The 22,388-nt window shown below is 42.6% G+C and overlaps 1 protein-coding gene across 3 annotated transcripts in view; it reads left to right on the forward strand.

Moving 5' to 3' along the window:
- Nucleotides 1-22,388, forward strand: part of atxn1a (ataxin 1a) — a 114,070-nt gene that overhangs the window by 80,676 nt on the left and 11,006 nt on the right. For 2 of the 3 annotated variants that reach the window (XM_074613184.1, XM_074613185.1), the window contains one exon: nt 19,805-22,180. In XM_074613184.1, the coding sequence (XP_074469285.1) occupies nt 20,315-22,180 (1,866 nt within the window). In that variant the 5' untranslated portion in view covers nt 19,805-20,314. Of the gene's footprint in view, nt 1-11,897; nt 12,316-19,804; nt 22,181-22,388 lie in introns of those variants that run through there. The other variant, XM_074613187.1, reaches the window with a different exon arrangement.

Below are 22,388 nucleotides of genomic sequence, written 5' to 3' on the forward strand. Positions count from 1 at the left end.
ACCTTCAGGACCAGTTAGTGAGGGGTCTTCCTGTGAGAATGGAAGCTTTATTGGCAGCGCTGAGGGTGTGAAAAACATCCTATAAATAATGTAAGGCCCGAGGAGGGGGGATGTATTGTAGTTTATCGCTTTGCTTATACATGTAGTCATTACCTAAGTGTGTGTTTGGGTATCTAACTTCTAAATGTTCATTCATGAATCTCTATATAAACATTCTTTAGGTTAGTCGTGAACCACAAGCTACAACTGCCTTGATTTTTCTCTAAATTACTCGCAGCACATATACGGTCTTTTTTGTGGTAACATTGATTCCCAGAGGAGAAATTCTCCTTTCGCTTTCTCCCCTTCCACGGGGAAGTAAGATCACAGGGTCAGCTGCAGAATAGCACCTTTGGAGCTGCCGGCGATTATCTTGCTCGCAGACATTTCTTCAGAGCAAATCCTCGAGGTCGAGGATTTGAACTCAGGCCTCCTGGTTGATGGATAGTCTCGCCACTCACTATGAGGCATTCTTCCAGCGAGTTAAAGAAAATCAATATGAACAAACATTTAAGCAAAGTTTTTCAAGTTCTCTCCCCACAGATTGCCTCGCACGTTCGGAGATGAGTGTTATTTTCCACTCGCCTCTTTCCCTCAGGGGATGCTCTGCATGTCTGTTTACTGCTGTCGTGAGCAATAAACAATGGACATGGGCGACTTTAATAACAAACACTAACCGACCTCCACCAGGAGTCTGCACGCAGAGTGGAAGATTAATGCTTGACTTTACTAGAGTGTCAGGATACTAATTGGCAGGTTAAGTCTCAAGGCAGCCCTGATCTGTCCAGCTATGAGCTAATAATATGCATCACAAACTAATTAAAAACATTTCATTATTGCACAGAACAGGCATCAACAGTGCAGACATTAAAAAGTAATACTAAGTGAATGTTCTGAACAACAACCTCGGCTGTAAAGTGAAGGCTGAAAATCTAGAAGTCACTGCTAAGAATTAATGTTCTTAATCATTTCTATGCATGAATGAGTGATCTAATTTGGTAGATTTGGTTTTCAAATTTTGCCTATTGTGTCACAAATATTAAAGGTGCTCTATATGATATCCAGAGCATTAATATAGCAGCAAACAACTATTTGCTAAGTAAAGATATAGAGAATTATTGTCTACCTGAGCAGAGAATGAAGTCACTCTCCCTCTGTGTGTGTTGTGATTCGAGCTTCTCTGTGCTTTGTTGCCATCGCCGGGCTGGCCGTGCATGCCTTTTAGTGCTTGCTTGTGCATGTGATCATGCCCAACTGGCTAGCTCACGGTTGCCGCTCTGCACTGCACTCATATGGCGGTTACAGTTGATAACGCCGTCTTGACTGACGGCGTCGTTGCGGAAGCATAGCACCCACTCTCTGGTTCCCCCACAGGTTAACACTGTTAGCTTTGCCAGCACTTTTGCCGTTGTTTTCACTGTTAGCGCTGTTGAAAGACGTGCAGACGTAATAGAAATGCTCCCCATCTCGCATTTAGCACCTTTAAAGGAACAGTATGTAACATTTCGGGGGATCTATTAGCAGAAATGGAATATAATATTCAGGACTATGTTTTCATTAGAGTATAATCACCTGAAACTAAGAGTCGTTGTGTTTTCGTTAGCTTAGAATGAACCCTTCATACAGTACCTTTAAAAGATTATTTGTTGGTTGAAATCAGATCTGCACAATGCTCTGTTGAAGATGTAGATTTCGGACAAAACCTATACATGTAAGTCATTCATACTTTGTGATAACCCATTGTGAATGAATGAATTGTGGAGTGGATGCCATGTTGCTGCCTGTTGTTCTGTTGCTTCAACATCTTGGTGCCACGCAATGGGAGTAGGGAGTGCACTCTGGTCCTCGTCTTAAACAGACGGGCTTGTTTAAATGAACACACACTCGCATGCACATGTTCGTACACATTCACACAGACCAGAGCACTCTCATTTACCCCACAGGGAGCAGAACGTTTGGAGAGTGCTGCAGTTTCTCTCTCCGTCTTTCTCTCTCACTTGCTTTCTCCATTTCACTCCTTCTATCTTCCTCTCGGTTCATTTCAGTTCAGCTCAGTGAAGCTTTATTAGCGTGGCATTTTTGATCGAAATCATGTTGCCAAAGCATATATTTGACCAGACTTCAGTGTTTTTCTCTCTCTTCTCAAATTCAAATGTGCTTTATTGGCATGACTGTACGTGCAGCACCGCCAAAGCATGTTGAACAAGGTTTACAATGGAAGTATAATAATTCAGTCTTTTCTTCTTCTTTCACCGGGCTGATTGAAGTGTGTGAGGCTGTGCTTCCCTCCTTCACGCTATCACCCTCTTTCTTGTTGAATCCAAAGAGAGAAAAGTGTGAGTCCTCGAGTGTGTGTGGGTGAGAGAGAAAGTAAGAGAGAGAAGAGTTGGTGCTATTCTTGGCTGGTCGGGGAAGTCTTGGCTCCCTGGCGTATGGGAAAAGTGCTCTTGGCAAGTCTTGAACCGAGGCATTCCTTTATGCTGTCCTCTTGAAACACTCACACACAGAGACACATACACAAACTTGTTTTTGTCACTTAGGAGGACATTGCATCGACTTAAATGATCCTCCGGAGACTTGACCATAAACGCTACATGCTAAACCGAACCCTTATATTAACCAAAAACCAAAGACTCTTACCCTAAAATTTTATGGTTTACCTTGAGTGGACAGGACCCACAACATGAGTAATAGAAGCACACACCCACACCAAAGTGACTAAAGCTCACATTTACATGCTCCTTTAGTTACAAACTGCTGAGTTTTTGCTGTTTTCTTTTTCTTACTCACACACACACACACACACACCGAGAGGAGAAAGACTAAGTGCAGTCTCTAAAGAGAGATTTCTAGTAGTACTACATTATGCCCCGAGGCCCAGAGCCAGAGTTTCACTGTCACTCTCTCAGACACACACACACACACACACACACACACACACACACACACAAAGCGTTCCGCATAATATCCTTGAATCAATTGCCTAAGGAGTTGGAGGTTGTCCGTATGACTTCTATCAGCTAATAGATCTCTTAAGTCTCTTTCTCCATGTCCCTCTCGCTCTCTCTCTTTCTTTGTCCCTCTCACTGCAGTGCCGCTACAAGGTGACATCACTGTCTCTCACTGCTCCGTCGTCATTTTCTTGTTATTTTAACCTGCTCTCCCTCTCCTCTCCTCCTCGTCCTTCTCTCCTCTTCTCTTTCCACCCGTCGCTCCCTCTTTTGTTCCTCACACCTTTTTTTTTTAATCAAATTTTCGCTCAAACACGCACAATGACGGTGGTCTTCAAGGAAACAAAATTGGGATTGGCGTTGGAATTGGGTCAGGGTCAAAGGGTTTTGTGTTTTATAAGGACAACCAGCCTCAAGACAACTATGTGTGTGTGTGTGTGTGTGTGTGTGTGTGTGTGTGACTGTCACGGCTTCTGAAACATGTTATTTTCAGTCCATGAGACAGCTGCATGCATGCAGAAGAATTTAGCCCACAAATATGTTTTTTTTTTGCACACAGTTTGAAAAGGTCCACCCAGTCAACGTCACCAAGATGGAATTTCCTTTCATCTTTGTTTGTGTGCACAATGTGTGTGTGTGTGTGTGTGTGTGTGTATGTGTGTGTGCATAAAAAAAACTACTTAAAATAATGATGTTGAAAGAAAGTCAAAGATCAGTGGGAAAAGTGAGTGCAGTCAGTCTGTCGGCTCTCTTCTTGTCTCTCTCTGCAAACTCTCACTCAAATGTGCAGTGTGAATGCATACTTGAATATTTTAACAGAAGCCTCCAAATGCAAACTGGTTTGTTAAGTCAGGGGGAGGTGCTTGAAAGTGGATAGCAAAGCACAAATATAAACTACAGTGCAGCTACTTAGTTACAGAATTTAATTATTAAGTATTATTAAAATACAAACAATGGGAAATATGGGTATTAGAGTCCAATCTTTACTTGGCAACATGTTTATGTATATTTTACTTTTCTCTATTCAAGTTGAATAAATCTTTGTATTCCTATATAGTAGGGCTGCACCGATACCGGATCGGATATCGGGCCGATACTGACTCAAATAGCTGGATTGGGTTACATTGGGGCAGATCTATTAATTTCAATTCTATGTTTGTATACAATATACATTATATACTGGAATTTTTAAGTTTTAACCAATTTGTTACTACATTAAAAATGTTTACACTTGAATTGTCATTCCTGTTAATTTTGAAGATTTCTTACCAAGTTACGGGTGTACAATTTATTATTTTTAATTCAATTCAGTAACATTTTATCTATTTATTTATTTATTACATTTTGTTTTACAAATTTAGGAAATCAATGTTTAAGTCAAGCCTGATCCCTGTCACTTCCACACAGTGAGTCATACAGTTTATTAATTAAAAACTGGTATTGGATTGGTACTCGGTATCGGCTGATACTCAAAGCCAAGGTATCGCTATCGGTATCGGGATCGGTGCATCCCTACTATATAGTTATTATTCAAGATTATTTAAATTTCGATGACATTTTCTGTTTAAATTTGACTTTTATCTTATATTTACTATAACGTTTAAATGATGAATAATTTTTTGAAAAATATTATATCGACCAATATATTATTAACAGAGTTTTATTATTCTCAAGCATTAACCTTATTCAGTATAGCCCTAAATGGCATCATACTGAAAATATTGAGGTTTTTTTAATATAATAATCCCCACAAAGTACAGTATCGTGAGAGTCAATGAATCATAAAATAACAGAATTTATCTAAGAAGAGTTCAACAGATAAATAACCCAGTGTGTGTGTGTGTGCAGATGTAAAAGCTTTTTCCTGTTTGTCTTGATGTGCTCGGTGTGCATTCATTTCAAACTACAAATTGATGAAATAACCTGTGGGGTCTTAATTGAATCATTTTATTTTTTATGTTTATTATGAAGGATTTGCCCTCCATGGCGTAGTGAATGGTTACCATCCAATATTTTAGTTATTTAGAAAGCAAAAATTAATGACAAGGCCTCGACGTCTTAATTTTCTGTCATCGTTGCAACATAAAACATCCCTTTGCTAACAACGCACACACACACACACACACACACACACACACACACACACACACACACACACACACACACACACGCTTTACTCTGTAGAAATTGCCCAATTGGCTGGAGCCATTTTCCTTTCTGGGAGTCTGACAGCAATCAACACGGCTATTCAACATGATTACTGTACGTTTGATTGTATGGAGCGAGTGGACAGGCGTATAGGTTTGTGTATGTATTTTATCAGAGTCCATTGCTGTGCTCACCGTGCAGCTCTGGGCCCCGGGAGGAGACACGCTGCTGGGCAGCATGCAGACACCTGTGGAGTGTGTTGTGATTGTGTTTGGCTGGATAATGACTGAGTTGGGTATGGCTCCGGTGTGTACTGCATGTGTGTCCTGTTGAGTCTCAGGGGTGTTGGATGTGTGTTTGTGTCGAGCGGCGGAGGCCTTTGATGATTTGTGCGTGCTCAACTAGTGCTGCTGCCTGTCTGACATTTTTCTGTCCTTGCGCCTTTGAAAAGGTGGAACACATTATTCACAGACAAGGACACATGCTGAGCAGTCGCCCACCTCTCTTTCATCCACATAATGCCCTCCACCGTGCCCATTCATGCCAATTAGTGCCAGTCTGCCTGCCCATGCCCGTTACAGCGGGGCAGTTCACCTTCAGCGCACACAACAGTATGGTTCTCCATAGATGTGGACCCATGCAGGCACCATCACCTTCTTTTTCTTCCATTCTGACATGCAAGAGAATAAAGTGTGTGTGCTGACAGGCAAATAAAGTCTACAGATGTGTGTTTATCCTCCACAGGCGCCGTTTAGCACCGCGCTCCCTGCAGCCCCTCAAAGTCACACATCCCACACCTGTCAGCCTGTCCTCAACCTGACTTCAGCTCAGAAATTATCACACTCGCGTCATCTGATTGCCTGCATGTATTTCTCACCCACCCACATGAAAAGATCACGGGGGCACAAAGACGAGGTGTGATAAACGTTAAAGAGGATTCGCTTTAGTTTGTGATTACAAATTGACTTTTTTAAATGTGAATAGTGAGTGATTAACCTTCACATGAATCAATAATGAATACAACCATTAGTTGCAGACCTATATTCACATGAAAATTCAACACAATATTTTAGATTTCAAGTTCAGATTTAACTTTATTATCCAAAAAGGAAGACTTTTCTATCTACCCATACTTAAAGCTATCATGAGGAACTTTAATTTTGTTGTTGATTTCAGTGGTCCCTGTGAACAAAAGCGGTAGTGTCTCCGAACACCAGACTTGCTTTAGAAAACCTCTCATTTTACTGAAACAGGGTCCGACAGGTAATCTGATAAAAAAAAAAACGTGTCCTCCGGTGATCCGGAGTAACATTTCATAGACTGGAGGAAAACAACCAATCACTGCAGTCAGTCAGCGCTGATCAAATATGAATCAATATTCTGTCACTGTAATGCCTATTTCTCACCTCAAATGTTTTCAGAAAGGTGCAGAAGTCTAGTTTTCTCACAGAACACCTACTGCTGGTTTAACCTGCTTGATTCTGTCTGATTTAGTGTGGAATCCGACCCGGTGGCACCGATAACAAACATTAAGAATAACTATATAGAAATAGCCAATCTTCTCGCTGATGGTCTCGTTTACTTATGTAGGTCATATAGAGGCATCAGTATTATATTGAGACTGCTTCAAAGACAGTTAAAAGTTCCTCACAGGAAAAGCCAGATTACGTCGATAGTCGTCTGCTAGTTGAGGAGCCACATTCTGCAAAAACTCTTATCATATCTCACATCGTAGTCTCGGCCCTGTAAAGTCTTGTGGAGAAATACTTCTGTGGTGTTCTTAATTGCTAATTGAGCTGTCGTAGCTCGTACTAAAAATAGGCTCGCAAATTCTCCATATTCCAATTTTTAAAGTGAGTGATATTCTCTTTTGATACATGTGAGCGTCCTGTGTTGAAGGAGCAGACAGGAGCGATCGCTGTGTGGGAAGAGTGAATGAATGGATGGTGTAGCGATGAATGGAGGTTGAATTACATTGATCTGTCCCTTTTCTCTCGCTCCTCTTTTACTTTTTCTCTTTTTCTCACTGAAGCTGCCTCCCCTCCTACATTTCTCTCTCTTACTCCCTTTTGTGCAGTAACACACGTTCTCTGTCTGAACAGGATTATATATTGTCTTTGAAATAATATTTGGGTGTTCATGTGTCTGCGTTTTGCCCTTGAATGAGCGTGTTGGACTTTTGCCTGCGCGTTTGTGTGTGTGTGAATGTCTGCGATGACTGCCATTGTTTATGTGCGTGGGCGTTTTGCGAATACATGCTTTGTGAAAGAGTGAGAGAGCGTCAGCCCCATGTTTGTGTGTGAGCGCACGTGCACGTCTGAATGCATATTTACGCATTTGTGCGTCTGCGTGTGTGTGTGTGTACTCAGCAGGATTATACAGCAATAGAGGAGCTTAGCAGTGATTTGCCCATCCATTCCAGTCCCTCCCTAATCCTGCACACACATACACGCATACTTCTGTGTGTGTGCGTGACTAGCAGGGATCTAATAGTGTGTGTGGATTAGTAGGTTTGTGAATGGGATGTGGCTTGGGCTGAAGTAGCACACTACACTGCCAGCAAGTTAACACAGCCTGGCAGAGGGGTTTGTGAGAGAGACGGTGAAAGATATGTGTGTGCACCATTCAGAGGGCGCCGTTAACACGATTACGTAACGATTACAAAAAGGTTATGAATGATAGATTATGAAGAGAACACAACATGATTAAGGTGTTGTAATAAGGGCGTGCCTTCGTGAACGTCAGCCTCGCCACGATCGTGCGCGTTTGGTATGTGACCATTAGATGGCTCTGCACCTGCTGTCTCGAACACACACACACACACACACACACACACAGAGAGACAGATGGAAAGACACGGGTAAACGAGAGAGCTGAGACTTTCACCGACAGAGAGGTGGGGGGGGCGGGGATAGATGGCTAGTGTGTGTGTGAAGTTTGCGTGGGCGACTGTGAGAGTGGGAGTCAGTATTTGTGTGTGTGAGAGAAAGAGAGAGAGCAGTCAGTGATACGTATATATGTGTCAGTATATATAGAAGCTTTTCATCAGTTTCCTTAGTGACTGAGACTGTGACACAGAAGGAGAGAGTAGAGCAGTATTTGTTGAGGAAGATTTTGCTGCACTAAACATTACATTGATTCCTATTATGAAGATTATATTATCCAAAGTAAAACTTCAAAGACATCACAAAAAAGAAAATTACAAGGTTTGTTTTTGTTTATTTCTCCTGGTTACCAGTGCTTGAAGTGCCAGTACTCCTCTTCACATCCTATTCACATGTTGGCAGGTGTATCGGCCGTTATCAGCCATCCCTTGTGTCTTATTCACATTTATTCTTTTTTTTTTAAGCATGTTATACTGTGCCGGTCATAATCAGCTGTGGTTTTATTGCTATATTATTATACTTGGGCAATGCATCTTCTCTAGTACGCCTGTAATACTCCAATAATATTCCAACTTGAACATTATAGGGTTAAGGTGATGTGTTTGTATATTTACACATCGTGTTAATAGTTAAAGTGCTTTCCTGTGTTATCTGTAGCCTATAGTATAGTCAGGTATCATTCAGGTTTTAGGAGCAGTGTCCCAGTCAGGACGCTCCTACATGATCATACAGCAGGATAAAGAGACACACTCTGAATTTCTACAGTAAATAAAAGGTACTAGGAGAAATTTGAAGGTTTTTGACTTAAAACTATGCAATTTTACATAATTTTGGACCATTATTACTAGTAGTTAAACTATTATTTTATTATTTACACATATCACAGTCTTCATTTGAACATTTAATTCTTCTGGAAATGTTTGACCTGAAAGAGCAGATTCAGAAAACCTTTAAATAATGTTTCATTAATTATATTTGTTCACAAATAAAAAAAGTTATGACGAACATCGTTCTCACCCTCTCTCCCCGTGGCGTGCGTCGGCTCGTCGAGATGCTCCCCACATAGTTTTTATGTTCATACGGTTTATGAGGCGCGGCGCAAATGCTCTGGCGCTACGCCGTTATGAATCGCCATTATGAATCTCCCAGAGAACCTGATATGGAGAGGGCAGAAAAGAGTACTGGTGTTGTGTCGAGTACTGTTTCCCGTCGATATGTGTTTCCCCCTACCTAAACCTGAACCAACCCTTATCCCTAACCCTAACTACCGAGGTGGGCGCGATCATTTTAACAGGAGGGAAACACTATTCGACAGAGGAACAGACTTCAACATAACACCGGCAGCTTGAAAGAAGTTCAGGTGGCAAGAAACAGTCACGATACACCAAGGAGTAAAATGTAGAAGTACCGGTGAGTACCGGCCCACTTCAAGCAGTGCTGCTTACAGCTCAGCATAGTGGCTTGTTTACAACAAGTAGATAATTTCAGTATCCCATTGTGAAAAAAACGAGTAGAGTTGCGATATCTGCATTCAGTAACACTTAACAAGTTCCCCATGATGTTTTCAAGCTCCAGCTGTATAAAAGAGACCTCAGTGACTTCACGTAATGCATATAAAGTCCATTAGTCATGAAGTAGAGATGTGAATTATGAGGAAGTGACAGGTTTATAAAGAGATTTTTATGCTCAGGGAAAATAAAACATGGATTTTGCAGAAGGAGTGACACTCGATATTACCAAGTTATGATCTAGTGGTGATATTCTAGACATTTAGTGATGCTCTGCAGTTATTAAAATATAAAACATAAAGCTGGATCCTTGGTGGAAATGGTGAAGAAACTGGATATTTATGTGGGTTTAGAGCATAATGGAAGATCCTTGACGTGTGGCCACCTCGGCTGGACTGAGAAAGTTATAGACGTAGAGACAGACCAGCTGAGCAAAGACATTACAGAGACACAACTAAAATCACCATTCAAAGAATTCTCTCATAACTGATTCGTCTCTTTGTGCCCGTTCTCCACCCTCGCTCTCTATCTCTCTCTCTCAATGCTTTCACTTGACGGCAGATTGTAAACAAACCCACACAAATGAATTATGATTAAATGCCGAGAGGCTCCAATTAGCTGCCAAGGCAACGGAAACGACTGTGAAACAAATAGTCTCGTCTGGTTTTCTCTCAGTCTCTTCTGATTTGGCTTTCTGTCTGTGTTTTATTGAGTCTCTCTCTATCTATATTTTGTCATTCTGTCTCTCTACGTCCTGCTGTCTTACTTTAGGCTGTAACTTAGATCATTTTCTTTTATAACTCAATAGTGATATTATAGACAATGCTGTAGTGGTTTGTTTGCAAGACAAACTGGTTAAAACATAGACACTTTGATAAAGTCATAACTTCCGAAAGTGCCCCATATTTCGTAAAAAAAAATGTTTTAAACAACTACATGGTTTAATGTCAAAACAGGAAGGATATTTTGTGATTTGTGGGCACACCACTGTAGCAAATGAGGAACTGTATTTTCAATAAGGGCAACAACAACAACTAACAAAAGATGGAACAGCATCTACGGAAAGTCAACTTCCTCCAGAGTCCAAGAAGAGAAACAAACACCATCACTCTGAGTGATTATCACCAAAAATGCCTTCCAAACTAAAACAAAAAAGGGCACAAAGAACTCTCAGATTACCACTTTTCAATCCTCTTATCCGGCCGAGCCTCTCTGGGTACAATTTGTTAGTTCTTTTAGTCCTCTTTACCACATGAAAAGGAAACTTTGAAATGTCTCCTGCCCTGCAGTAGTTAAACACTCCACGAATATCCAGTGTTGTCACTATCAAGCTGACAGGAAGAACAACCAACACAAACAGGATGTGTGTTTTTAGTGCATGTTTAGACCCATTGAGTCCAGTGGGAATCCTTACTACTCTGCATGTGAGTCAGTGTGTGTGTTAACATCTTATGAGTGAGTACTCACTTCTTCCCTGCTGCATCTCTTAGCATTGAGGAGCACATTTCATCTATATTTACTTCCAAATGGTCTTTTAACTAGGTCAGCTAACTAACAGAAATAGACTGCTGCACGCCGTCAGGCAGGCAATCAGTCATGACATCTAGTGGTCGAAAGCAGGAAGTGCAGCACAACGCCTACAGTATCTGCAAAAGGGGAGAATAATATGTGAAAGTGGATGTATTTAGGGTATTTACCTGCATTTATCTGTATTGATGATACACACAATCCTGAAATGATTTGTCAATTAATCAAATTGTTGATTAACAGAATATTCATTAATAACTGTTTAACATTTATCAACTAAAAATGCCAAATATTCTCTGGTTCCAGCTTCTCAAATGTGGTGCTTTTTATTCTGTTTTATATCATTATAAATAGAATATTTTGGTTTTAACTCGTTGGATAAAAATAAACTATTTTGGAAATTGTGATGAACATTTTTCCCCATTGTTTAACATTTTTTTATAGTTCATGATTCATCAATAAATGGAGGAAAAAAATAGTTTCATCCCCCAGATACACGCATATCTGTGTGTGTACACGAGTTGTCCATGTGTGTCTTTCATGTACTCTCTCTATAATCTCTACTGCTTACTCCCTCCCTTCCCTCTTTATCTCTCCCACACTCCCCCTCTCTGCCCTTCTCACTGTAACAACCTCCCACCCTCTCCCTCTCTCTCGTTCTCTTTCGCTGCTTGTAAGCGGTCTCTGGGCGTGCAGCCAGCTGGCGTGTGTGTGTTTTTTGAATGAATACCTGATGAAGTTGGCCGAGCGAACCGTGGGAGGGGCCCTGTGTGTGTGTGTGTGTGTGTGTGTGTGTAGGGCAGACAGTGTGAGAGCTCTGGCTCGCATTCAGCCCCTTGCATAATACACGTTGGAGCTCTGCATGCGGGACTCCCTCCCCGTGGGCGTGTGCAAGAAAGTGTGTGCTACCAATTCTGTGTGTGTGTGTGTGTGAGATCACCTGCGTATCAGTGGTAGTGAGGGAGCTTCCTTCCTCGCTGTCAAGATTTAGGAGTGTGTGTGTGTGTGTGAGAGTGTGTGGAGGGGGGTGAGAAAGGCCGAGAGCAGTTTGTAGCACAAGTACACTGAATCTGCTCGGGATTTTCCGCTTGAGGGGGAGAGAGGGAGAGAGGGAGACGGAGAGAGAGAGAGAGAGAGAGAGAGGGTGCTTTACAAAGGACACGGCAGAGCAGGAGAAGAGAGGAGTTGAGGGAGGAGAGGAGGAATGAGAGGGGGAGAGAAAGCATGCTGCAGAAGTGGGCTACTCCTGCTACCCTGGTAAGTACACTTCACACAGTTTGCTCTGAATGAAGTGTGTGTGGGAGCGAGAGAGAGAGTCAGCATGTGTGTGTGTGTGTGTGTGTGCGGAAAGCTTGTCTTGTTGTATCACAGTATGTCATTTATAAGTGCGTACTGCGTCTGCCCTAGTTTTTCCTACAATCGTCGTCGCTCGTTTCTAACATTCGCCCGTCGTCCTGAAGTGTCTCCCCTCCCTGCTCCTCTTTTCGTCTCGTCTCTTCTAGTCTTTCTCTTCTCTTCTCTTGTCTTCTCTTGTCTTGTCTTGTCTTGTCTTGTCTTGTCTTGTCTTGTCTTGTCTTGTCTTCTCTTCTCTTCTCTTCTCTTCTTTGTCTTCTTTGTCTTCTCTTCTCTCATTCCTCTTTCCATTTGGCTCTTTTTTATTTCTCAGGCTCTCACTGACTGACTGTCTGTCTATCCCTACACCACCACCACCCCTCCACCCTACCCGCCCACCCTCAGGGTTATTGAGGGGTGAGAAAGTGCAAGTCATGCAACGCTGCCTAAGTGTTTGTTTTCCGAAAGAGACTCTCTCTCACAGTCATTTGTTTCTCTCCATCTCCGTCTCTCTTTGTTTGTGTAACTCTTAACCACTCTCTCTCTCTCTCTCTCTCTCTCTCTGCTTCTCTTTTTGTCCTCCGTCACCCCCTCCCTCTCCTCCTCCCCTGCTTCTCTAACTCTCCGTCTCCATCTGTCAATGGCACATCCTCCATTACTCCCTCACTATCTGACCATACTCCCGTATGTGTGTGTGTGTGTTTGTTGTTGTTTGTGTGTAATCACTAGCGGAGAGTGACAGGGAATAAAGTGGCAGCCTTGTCAGAGTTCCCAGTCTGGCAAGGCTCCCTGTACTGTTCACACACACACACACACACGCACATATGCAAACACACACATGCAAGCACACACCCACACTAATGAAAAAGCACATAGGCAAAAAGCTACAGAGGAAGAAATAGAGAAGAAGTAGAGAGAGACAGAGAAGTATGAGCCTGCAGCAACACTATACTTTCCAGTTGAACTATATTTAGCAGTGAGATAACACATCACGTTGGACTTATCCCTTTGATCGTGATTATGATTATGACTGGGCGATCAGGCACGCACACACACACACACACACACGCACACACACACGCACACGCACACACACACACACACACACACACACACACACACACACACTCAAATGCAGCAGACATATGTAGCTGCACACCCGTTTTTATATTACTGTAGAGGTCATCTAAATGCTTTTGGAGACAAAATGACTTGTTGGTGAGTTGATGACAAAACAAAGTTAATATTTTTGTATAATTATCTAGTATTCTTAATAAACATTCATGTATTAACATATTCTGTAGCCTAATGTCCTTAGTGGTTTGCATGTTGTGATGTTTCACTCATGCTCAGCCTGTGATTGTTGGGCCTCCTGACACCTCAACAAAAATCTAAAAAAGAAACCCAAGCATAGGGCCCCCACTACTACTCCCTCTCACTATAATATAATACAGAACCCTATATAAGCCATTTTTAAAGTGATGTAATGCATTATTCTTCTTTACATCTTGAGTTGAAATGCAAAGCTGAATGGAGGTTCTTGTTTTAAGAGGAGTTTAAGTTGATTTTTTTGTTTATGGACTGGACAGACCTGCGTCTAATTATAGATCAAGCTGTTGCTGCTAACAACTAAAGCTGAATGCAGCACAGTTGGTAGCATCAACAAAAACTACACAAAGAGATTAACGCTGCATTTGTTAAATACTGTAGAAGTGTAATGTCAGGGTTCAACGTTAATGGTTTTTTATTCAGTTGCCCAGTCAGGCAAGTGGGTCATAAATTCACTTGCCCTAAGTCATTTTTTACTTGCCCCTATACAAATTGTTTTATTTATTTTTCATTAGTTAATTGTCATGTTTCATCTAATAAATCTGGATTTTCTCCCACATAACACTAACACTAAATGCTCGCTTGCGCCAATACCAGTTGCCAATTGTCGATGAGCTATGATTGTTTTTTTTTGTATGTTTTGTTTTGTTTCGTTATAACAGCTGGTATACAAGGCTCCAGACTAATTTTTTTCACCATCGTCCTGAAAAATAATTTCAACCATCCAGAGGTCAGGGTAAACCGTCAAATGTCTAAATGTTATCCTTTTACTTTATTATTGTCATTTATAGTGGTTATTTGCATAAAACGTACAATTCAAATGATTAGGAAATAAATTATTGTATTTTTATTTAAATATTTGCTTTGATGAAAAGAAAATCTTGGCATTAGTTGTTTTAATTATGTCTTTTTTGCTTTTGTATTGCTGTGAAAACAACTGTATTTATTTATTATTCAAGTTTCTCGCCAAAAACCAAAAGATTTTACAAGATTATATTTCATGATAACATTATAATTTACCTTCGCCCCCTGATTTTTACTGAATAGTTTGAACGCATATAACATTTTTACTAAGTATCGGGGCAGCCTTAGCTCACTCCTTAGCTACTTCCATCATCAGCTCTGGAAAAAACTATGTGTTTATTTTTTATTTTTTTGCCCGATAAGGCAAGTGAGTTGTTAGATTACCTAGCCCGATGCAGCATTTTACTTGCCCCGAGCAAGCAGACAATCCTTATGGTTGAGCCCTGAATGTCATTGTTTATAATATTTTTTACATAGCTTATATGTGATTCAATCGGAACCAAAAATGTCATATGATAATATTGCTTACCATCCTAAGAGTGTACTGTATAGAGGCCTCTAGGGCAGATACTTACTGTATATGTCACTAAGTTGAAGAACATTGCACACATTTAGTGCAGAGAAACTTAGACTTTGCATTGAATATACTGTATTGGCTGTTCAGTGAAGTTTAGGAAGTTGCTTAGAGATGTAGAACTGTGAAACTCACTGTTTGTGTCTTTGAATGTCTGTTGCTGCTGTAAACAATTGTTGCAAATGACCGTAGTTACAGTATCGTTGGCCTACTATTGCAGCACTGGCTCCATAACCGCAAAGCACCCCATTACTGCTTCGGTAAACTAGAAGGATTTATAAATTATAGATTCTCATATTCTCAATTAGAGAGTATATGATTTAATGTGTATTACTGTAACATGTAACTTTAAAAAGGACATTTTTTTATACATAATTGATACAAGAAAGATCAGTTTGGTTCTGTCTCCCTGCAGCGTTGTAATCACAAACATCAGACAGTGTGAGGACTTTACAATTCATCCAGTAGTACGCTCTGTGTGAGTGTGAAGGAAAGAAACCTGAGAACCTCCACTGTTTTGACCGTAGAAGGACAATAGTATAATGCACGAGTGAATGATTCAGGTTACTGACTCACACATGCACACAGACTTTGGTTAGGTGGATCATTGTGTTTGTGACTGAGTGTGTGTGTGTGAGAGAGAGACTAAAGCACATGGAGGACAGACGGCTTGGGTTACAGGTCATCTGATATCAACACACAAATTCACCCACACTCACACACACACACACACACACACACACACAGCTGCAAACTCAGCAAGATTCAGGTGACATAGCTTTTCAGTGAATGTGTGTTTGAGTGTCAGTTTCAGTGAAGCAATACTCTCTCTTTTTGCAATGTAGGTCAGCTTGCCTCTCTCGCTCTCTCTCTCTCTCTCTCTCTCTCTCTTTCCTGCCTCTCTTTATTCCTCCCTGAAATCCCTTCGTCGATCCTCCTCAGACTCTTCCTTCATTAATTGTTGTTGTAGTTGTTTTTATTTTATTCAAAATACTAACGTTTCCCACACTTCATGCTGCTCTTTTTCTCCACTTCCACTCCTTCTTCTCCCTCACTCTCTGTCTCTTTCTATTCTTTCTCTCTCTTTTACTCTCTCAGTAACACTGCAGGATTGCTTGAAAATTCATGGGTTTCTCCCCAGGATTATTGTGTGTGTTTGTGTGTCTTTATCTCCTCCTCTGCTCCTGCAGTAATTCAGTTAAAGCTGCTTTATTAACAATGAATCAAATGACTGTGTGTAATGTGAAAGGTGTCACTTGTAGGTGACAAACCCACAAGAGTTCACTTCAGTTCTCCTCGGGTCTACGGAGCATTTTAGCACCTTTCACCTCATTGTTTTTCAGCTAGGGCTGCAACTAACGATTATTTTCATTGTCAATTAATCTGTCGATTATTTTCTCGATTAATTGATCAGTTGTTTGGCCTATAAAATGTCAGAAAATGGTGAAAAATTACAATCAGCATTTCCCAAAGCCCAAGATGACGTCCTCAAATGTCTTGTTTTGTCATAAACAACTCAAAGATATTCAGTTTTCTGTCACAGAGGAGTAAAGAAACCAGAAAATATTCAAATTTAAGAAGCTGGAATCAGAGAATTTTGACTTTTTTCTTTTCTTAAAAAATTGCTCAAACCGATTAATCAATTTTTAAAATAGTTGCCGATTAATTTAATAGTTGACAACGAATCGATTAATTGTTGCAGCTCTATTTTCAGCCTCTTTTCAGTGTGGTGTTCATACACAGCAGGCAGCTGTTTTCAGCTAAGAAGTTCTAAAATCCCCCTGTGCCTCCCTGTTCCAATACTAAACAGCAGACTAAGTGGTGAACACAGTGGATATTAGAGAGTGAATATTGGTCTTTCATTTGCCGGGTTGCTAGAAACCCAACTTCAAGTAAACGCTAATGTTGCTCCATGTCTGCTGGATGTGTAAATAGGGAATAGTTTGACATAACTTCATGTGGTAAAAATCTGTTGTGTTTGCTGCTTGTTTCTGCTGCCCCCTCATGGCTACAAATCGGGTAATGCAGGTTTAAGTTCCTGTTTTGAATAATTTGAAGTTCCCATTGTACAACTCAGCAGCCATGCAAGGTGACAAACCACTTTTCTTGTACTTGTAGTTTACACCCCGTCTGTTGCAATAACAATCTTGCCTATAGCAATCCCTGCTTATTATTGTAACAGCAGCACAATGTATCCCATCACACAATGCATCTCATATTTCTCCTGGAAACCTTTTTCACATGCCAGAGTGAACTGTCAGACATAACGTGCCTAGCTCTGAAGATAAAAGCAACCGTAGATGGCAGCAGGAACAGATCTGCGGCTGGATGTACAGACACTGTCAGCGTTTGATGTGACAGCTGATATGAAATGTCTCTGATCTCACAGCTCTCCGACACATAATGTTCCTCTTATGTCAAAGTTTTAATTTGAGCAACAGCTTGTTAAATAAGAGTTTCATTTTTTTTTAATCTATCCGACTGTACACAGCGTGAACAGTACTGAGTACGTTGAATGGGGTGCGGTAAAGGAGAGAAATAAGCAGAAGATAAATGTGAAAGGACGCCAAGAGAAGAGAAGCAAAAGACATTGAGAGGCGATTAAGAGCATAAAACCATTAGATGGAAGAATGATAATTGAGAATGGAGTTCTGAAGGAGGAGAGGTGGGCAGGCTGAGGCAGGAGACGAGTCTAAAGGAGGGAAAGGCAGAGAGGAGTGCACCTCAGTGCTAAAAGCTCACCGATCAACGGCACCTCTGAGTCATGCCTGCTTGATTGAACAGATGGTGCGTGCTTGAGAAAGTGTGTGTGCTCACTACCACTACCACTAGCCTGTGAGTGTGTATGGGCGGGGGGGTGTTCTTATACAGTATGTACATGGGAATTTGCATGTCTGTTTACTCCTACGCTCTGCAGTTGTGTTATAGTAGTAGCAATGCGACACTCTTCTTAAATCACAGGAATCTGCTTGAGATGCAAGATATCCCTCGTCCAATAGAACACACACGCACACACACACACACACACACACACACACACACACACACACACACACACACACACACACGCACACAGTAGGTGCAATTGGTATCACTCTGTAGGAATTAGCAAATAAGCCTTTAGGAAGTCTCAGAGGTCATTCATTCTGGTTTGAAAGATTAAATCTGTTGTGGCTTGGCAGCTGCAGAGATCAGATAATCGGAGTCATCACCCGTACAAGAGCTGTGTTATTATGTGGTCTAACATCATATTCTGTGATGTTCCAGATCAGTTACATAAAAGGCCCTCTAAAGATTCTCAGTGTCTCCAAATGCACAATAACAAATGCTTCGATCCAGTTTTATGTCAAGATGCTTCAACTATAGTATGAAGATACGTTTCCCATATCCCGTATCTATGAACGATCGAGGGCAAACTAACCACTATTCTATTTTTATATGTAAATTGATAGTTGCACTGCCTTGTAGACATCCCAGAAATGTAGTAGTGGATACCAATACCAGTGAAATTCCATACCAATTCGATACCATGGCACAAAACAAAAGTAAAACAATAAATTCAATGATTATCAACATACACTCCTTTATTACCGTTTGCATACTGATTTTTGTTTGGAACAATTCCCTCTCTATTATCTATCTTATATTGCTGTGAAAAAATCTCCTTTAAACAACTGTATTTATTCAATTTCTCACCAAAAACTACATTTTACAAGATTGCATTAGAATTACAACGTTAGAATTTACCTTTGCCCACTAATTTTTACTGGATAGAGCCTGAATGCATCATAATTTAACAATGGCACCTCCCATGTTGAAATCAGAAGGGCGAGAGCTAGTAAATGTTAGTAGCTGGTAAGCAACACAGTCCTGCAGGGAGCTAACAGCTAAAGTTAACTAGCTCTCGTCCTGCTGATTTCAACATGGATTCGTTGTTCGCAATGTAGCATTATCAGGGATAAAATAGTTTGCGTCCCCAGGACACATCGATAGTGAGTTTACTGCGTCCCAAACACATTTTCTATCGCCCCCGGGACGACGGGACACCGTTAGTCTCGAGCCCTGACGGCACCTGCGGTACTATAGAAGACACATTTTCCGAATTTTGGCATCGACTTTGTACTAAAGTATCGCCTCCCGTGACTTCCCTACCGCCTGGTCCTGTCAAGATAACTACATTTGTTGGACGATCTACTGTCCCAGAAAATAATTGCTATAAATTATATTATTGTCTATTTTATTATTACTGTCAGACCATTTTATGCCACTGATATAATGATCATATTATTAGCATAATAATGCAAGCACACCCTTTCAAAGAACAATGAACTTTTAATTCTTAAACATATTTTATTTGGGATTTTGGTTTGTTGAGCTCCAGAGTTTGTTGATGCAGGGCGACATGTCGTTGGCTCGTGGCCTGTTGGTCAACCTTCATCGTAGTAAACGTATCGCTCAACAGTTTCTCTTCTTGGAGCTTTTGGAGTTTGTTGTGCTCCTGAATCTCTTGGTGCAGCGCCTAATTTAGCTGATGCACTTGTGCAGTGTTAGACGGTAGGAATTTGGAGGATCGTTATGGTTGCTGTCTAGGTGAAAACAAACTGCACACATACACAAATATAAATGTCTTCAAATTTGTATTAAACTACTCATCTGTTTGAGCTCCACACCTTTTCCTAACAGTCTTCCCGTCTCTCTCCTCCGCAGGATTGTGCTGGGTGTGGGCAGGCTTGCTTTTGCAAGGAAATGATTCCGCATGAAGTGCGACGCACTCGGCCCCCCGTCGTCCTCGGCGGCAGCAGCAGGTGTGACGTCGTGACTCTCTCCCCTACCGCACTGAGCTCACCCTTCAGCCGCTAAAAGACCTCTGGACCAAACAGACCGCCCTACCCCCTCCCCCTCTAACCACCCCTCCATATCTTCATCTCCATCTTTAATCCTTCCTTGCCTGCTTGTTAGGGGCTGGATTTTCTTTGTTGTCAAGAAAAGACCTGATAATCAACAGCCTTGGGTGAGCTGGATAGAGAGGGAAAGAGAGGAAAGATTGGGCTACTTAAAGCGAGACAAGGGACAGATTATCAAAAGTGGGAAAAAGAGACAGGAAAGTGAAATAAAAAGTCAGTTAGAGAGAACAAAAAGCAAAGAAAAAGCTATAGAAGGCCAAAAGTTAAGGAACGATAACGCAAGTACAGTTGAGGGACGTGAGGCGAAGTCAGCATGAAGTCCAACCAGGAACGCAGTAATGAATGTCTGCCCCCAAAGAAGAGGGAGATCCCCTCAAGCACATTACCATCTGACATTCGCTCACCCACCATCCCACCTGCCAGCGACAGCCAGCGCACTGAGAACATGGCCTGGCTTGCCAGCGTGGCTGGTGGGAACGAGAGTGCCGTGGGTGGACACCGTAGCTCCAGTCAGTCTGACGGCCACCAGTATAAATCCCTCTTCTCCACATCAGACTCTTTATCCTCCTCTTCGTCACTAAGGCTAGTCTCATCTCTTCCTACAGTGTATACGTCCCACCTGTCACAGTCCACAGTTGGAGGAACTGTCCATTACGCCCAACTGCCTCCCAACATGCAGTTTATAGCGTCACCCTACAGCGCCCCGTACGCAGGCTACATGTCCCCTCAGCTGCTTCCACCTCCTCCCCCACCTCCCCCCTTCTCCTCCTCTTCCTCCTCTTTGGCCGCGCAGAGACACTCGCACATGGAGACGGTCTCTGCCCCTTCACACGCCTCCAAACATGACCATCAGAGAGCGTCCGCGGGGCGCACCTCCATGCCTCCGCCTTCTACAGACCCCGCCCCTCACCATGTTCAAATGTCGACCTCAACACGGACTGTGCCGTCACCTCATTACCAAGGAAGCGTTCACCTTCCTCCCCAGTCGATGCACCACCACCACCATCCTCTGGGACATGGGATGTCCCAGCTTGTGGTGCAGTATTCGGACGGACCCGCTAGGAAAGAGGAAAGTGGCCCCAGATCCAGAGAGCTTCACAATGGAGAGCTGGAAAGGGGTCGGCGGTATGGAGTGTCCCCCGAGTCCAACCTCTCTAAGGCGGGGAGCAAATCACGGGACGCCACTTCGTCTTTGTCCTCCTACGAGGCCCGCCAGCTGGTCCTGCATTCAGACTACTCTACCCACGATCCCTCAGGGCTGAGAACCTCTTTCATGCTAATGCCCAACAGCCACGGGGACCACCAGCTGGCACCACCCAGAGCCAGCCCTGAGAAGCTGACAACCTCTGCCCCCGCACACCTGGAGAAAGGTGGCATCATCCTGGGCAAACCTGTCAATCGCACACCCTCCTCCTTCAACACCACCTCCTCTTTCACGTTTCCACCCCCGTTAAGTGTCGACAGCTTGAAAGCTGCTGTCAGCAGGCTGTCGCCTCAGACCGTTATCCAGACCACCCACAGCGCTACAGAGTCACTGTCAATGGGGCTCCCCTCCACCATCTACCCCCAGTCACCTATCATCGGTTACATCGCAGGGGGCGGCGGGAGCCAGCATACGCCAATCAGCTACCACACCAGCCTACAACAGCACTTACTCATTCCTGGCTCCCAACAGGTCATTATTCCTGTCAGTGGAGGTGGAGTCACCACATTGGAACCTGTAACCTCCCACGTAACATCATCCACCCAAGCCTCACCGTTTACCACCACACTCTCGCACACGTACATCGCTGCCACGGCCCCCAAAGGAGAAACTCTAGAACCCCACAGCGCCTCGTATCACCAGGCCGCTTCAGGTGCAGTGGTCCAAGCCCAGCTTCATCTCCCCATTGTTCCCGCTCCGCCGGGTCTGGTCGCCACTTCTGCTCCTCCTCCCAACTCGTCCGGCGCGGTGGTGCCTGCCTCACTCCCCCCATATTTCATCAAGGGTTCCATCATCCAGCTGGCTGATGGGGAGCTGAAACGCGTGGAGGACCTGAAGACGGAGGACTTCATCCAGAGCGCCGAGATCAGCAGCGAGCTGAAGATCGACTCGTCCACAGTGGAGCGCATTGAAGGGAGCCCCACCTCATCCAACTATGCTGTGGTTCAGTTCTCTGTTGGTGAGCACCGTGCACAGGTGAGAGACAGGGAGCAACCTTTATTAAAGGATTAGTTTGACATTGTGGGAAACACACGTTTTTACTCTCTCATGTCTGTGCAATAAAGAGGACCTATTATGCTCATTTTCAGGTGCATACTTGTATTTTGGGTTTTTACCAGAACACGTTTACATGCTTTAATGTTCAAAAAACACATACTGTTTTTCTCATACCGGCTGTGCTGCA

The sequence above is a fragment of the Sebastes fasciatus genome, chromosome 17 (assembly GCF_043250625.1).
Source record: "Sebastes fasciatus isolate fSebFas1 chromosome 17, fSebFas1.pri, whole genome shotgun sequence".
Classification (NCBI taxonomy): Eukaryota; Metazoa; Chordata; class Actinopteri; order Perciformes; family Sebastidae; genus Sebastes; species Sebastes fasciatus.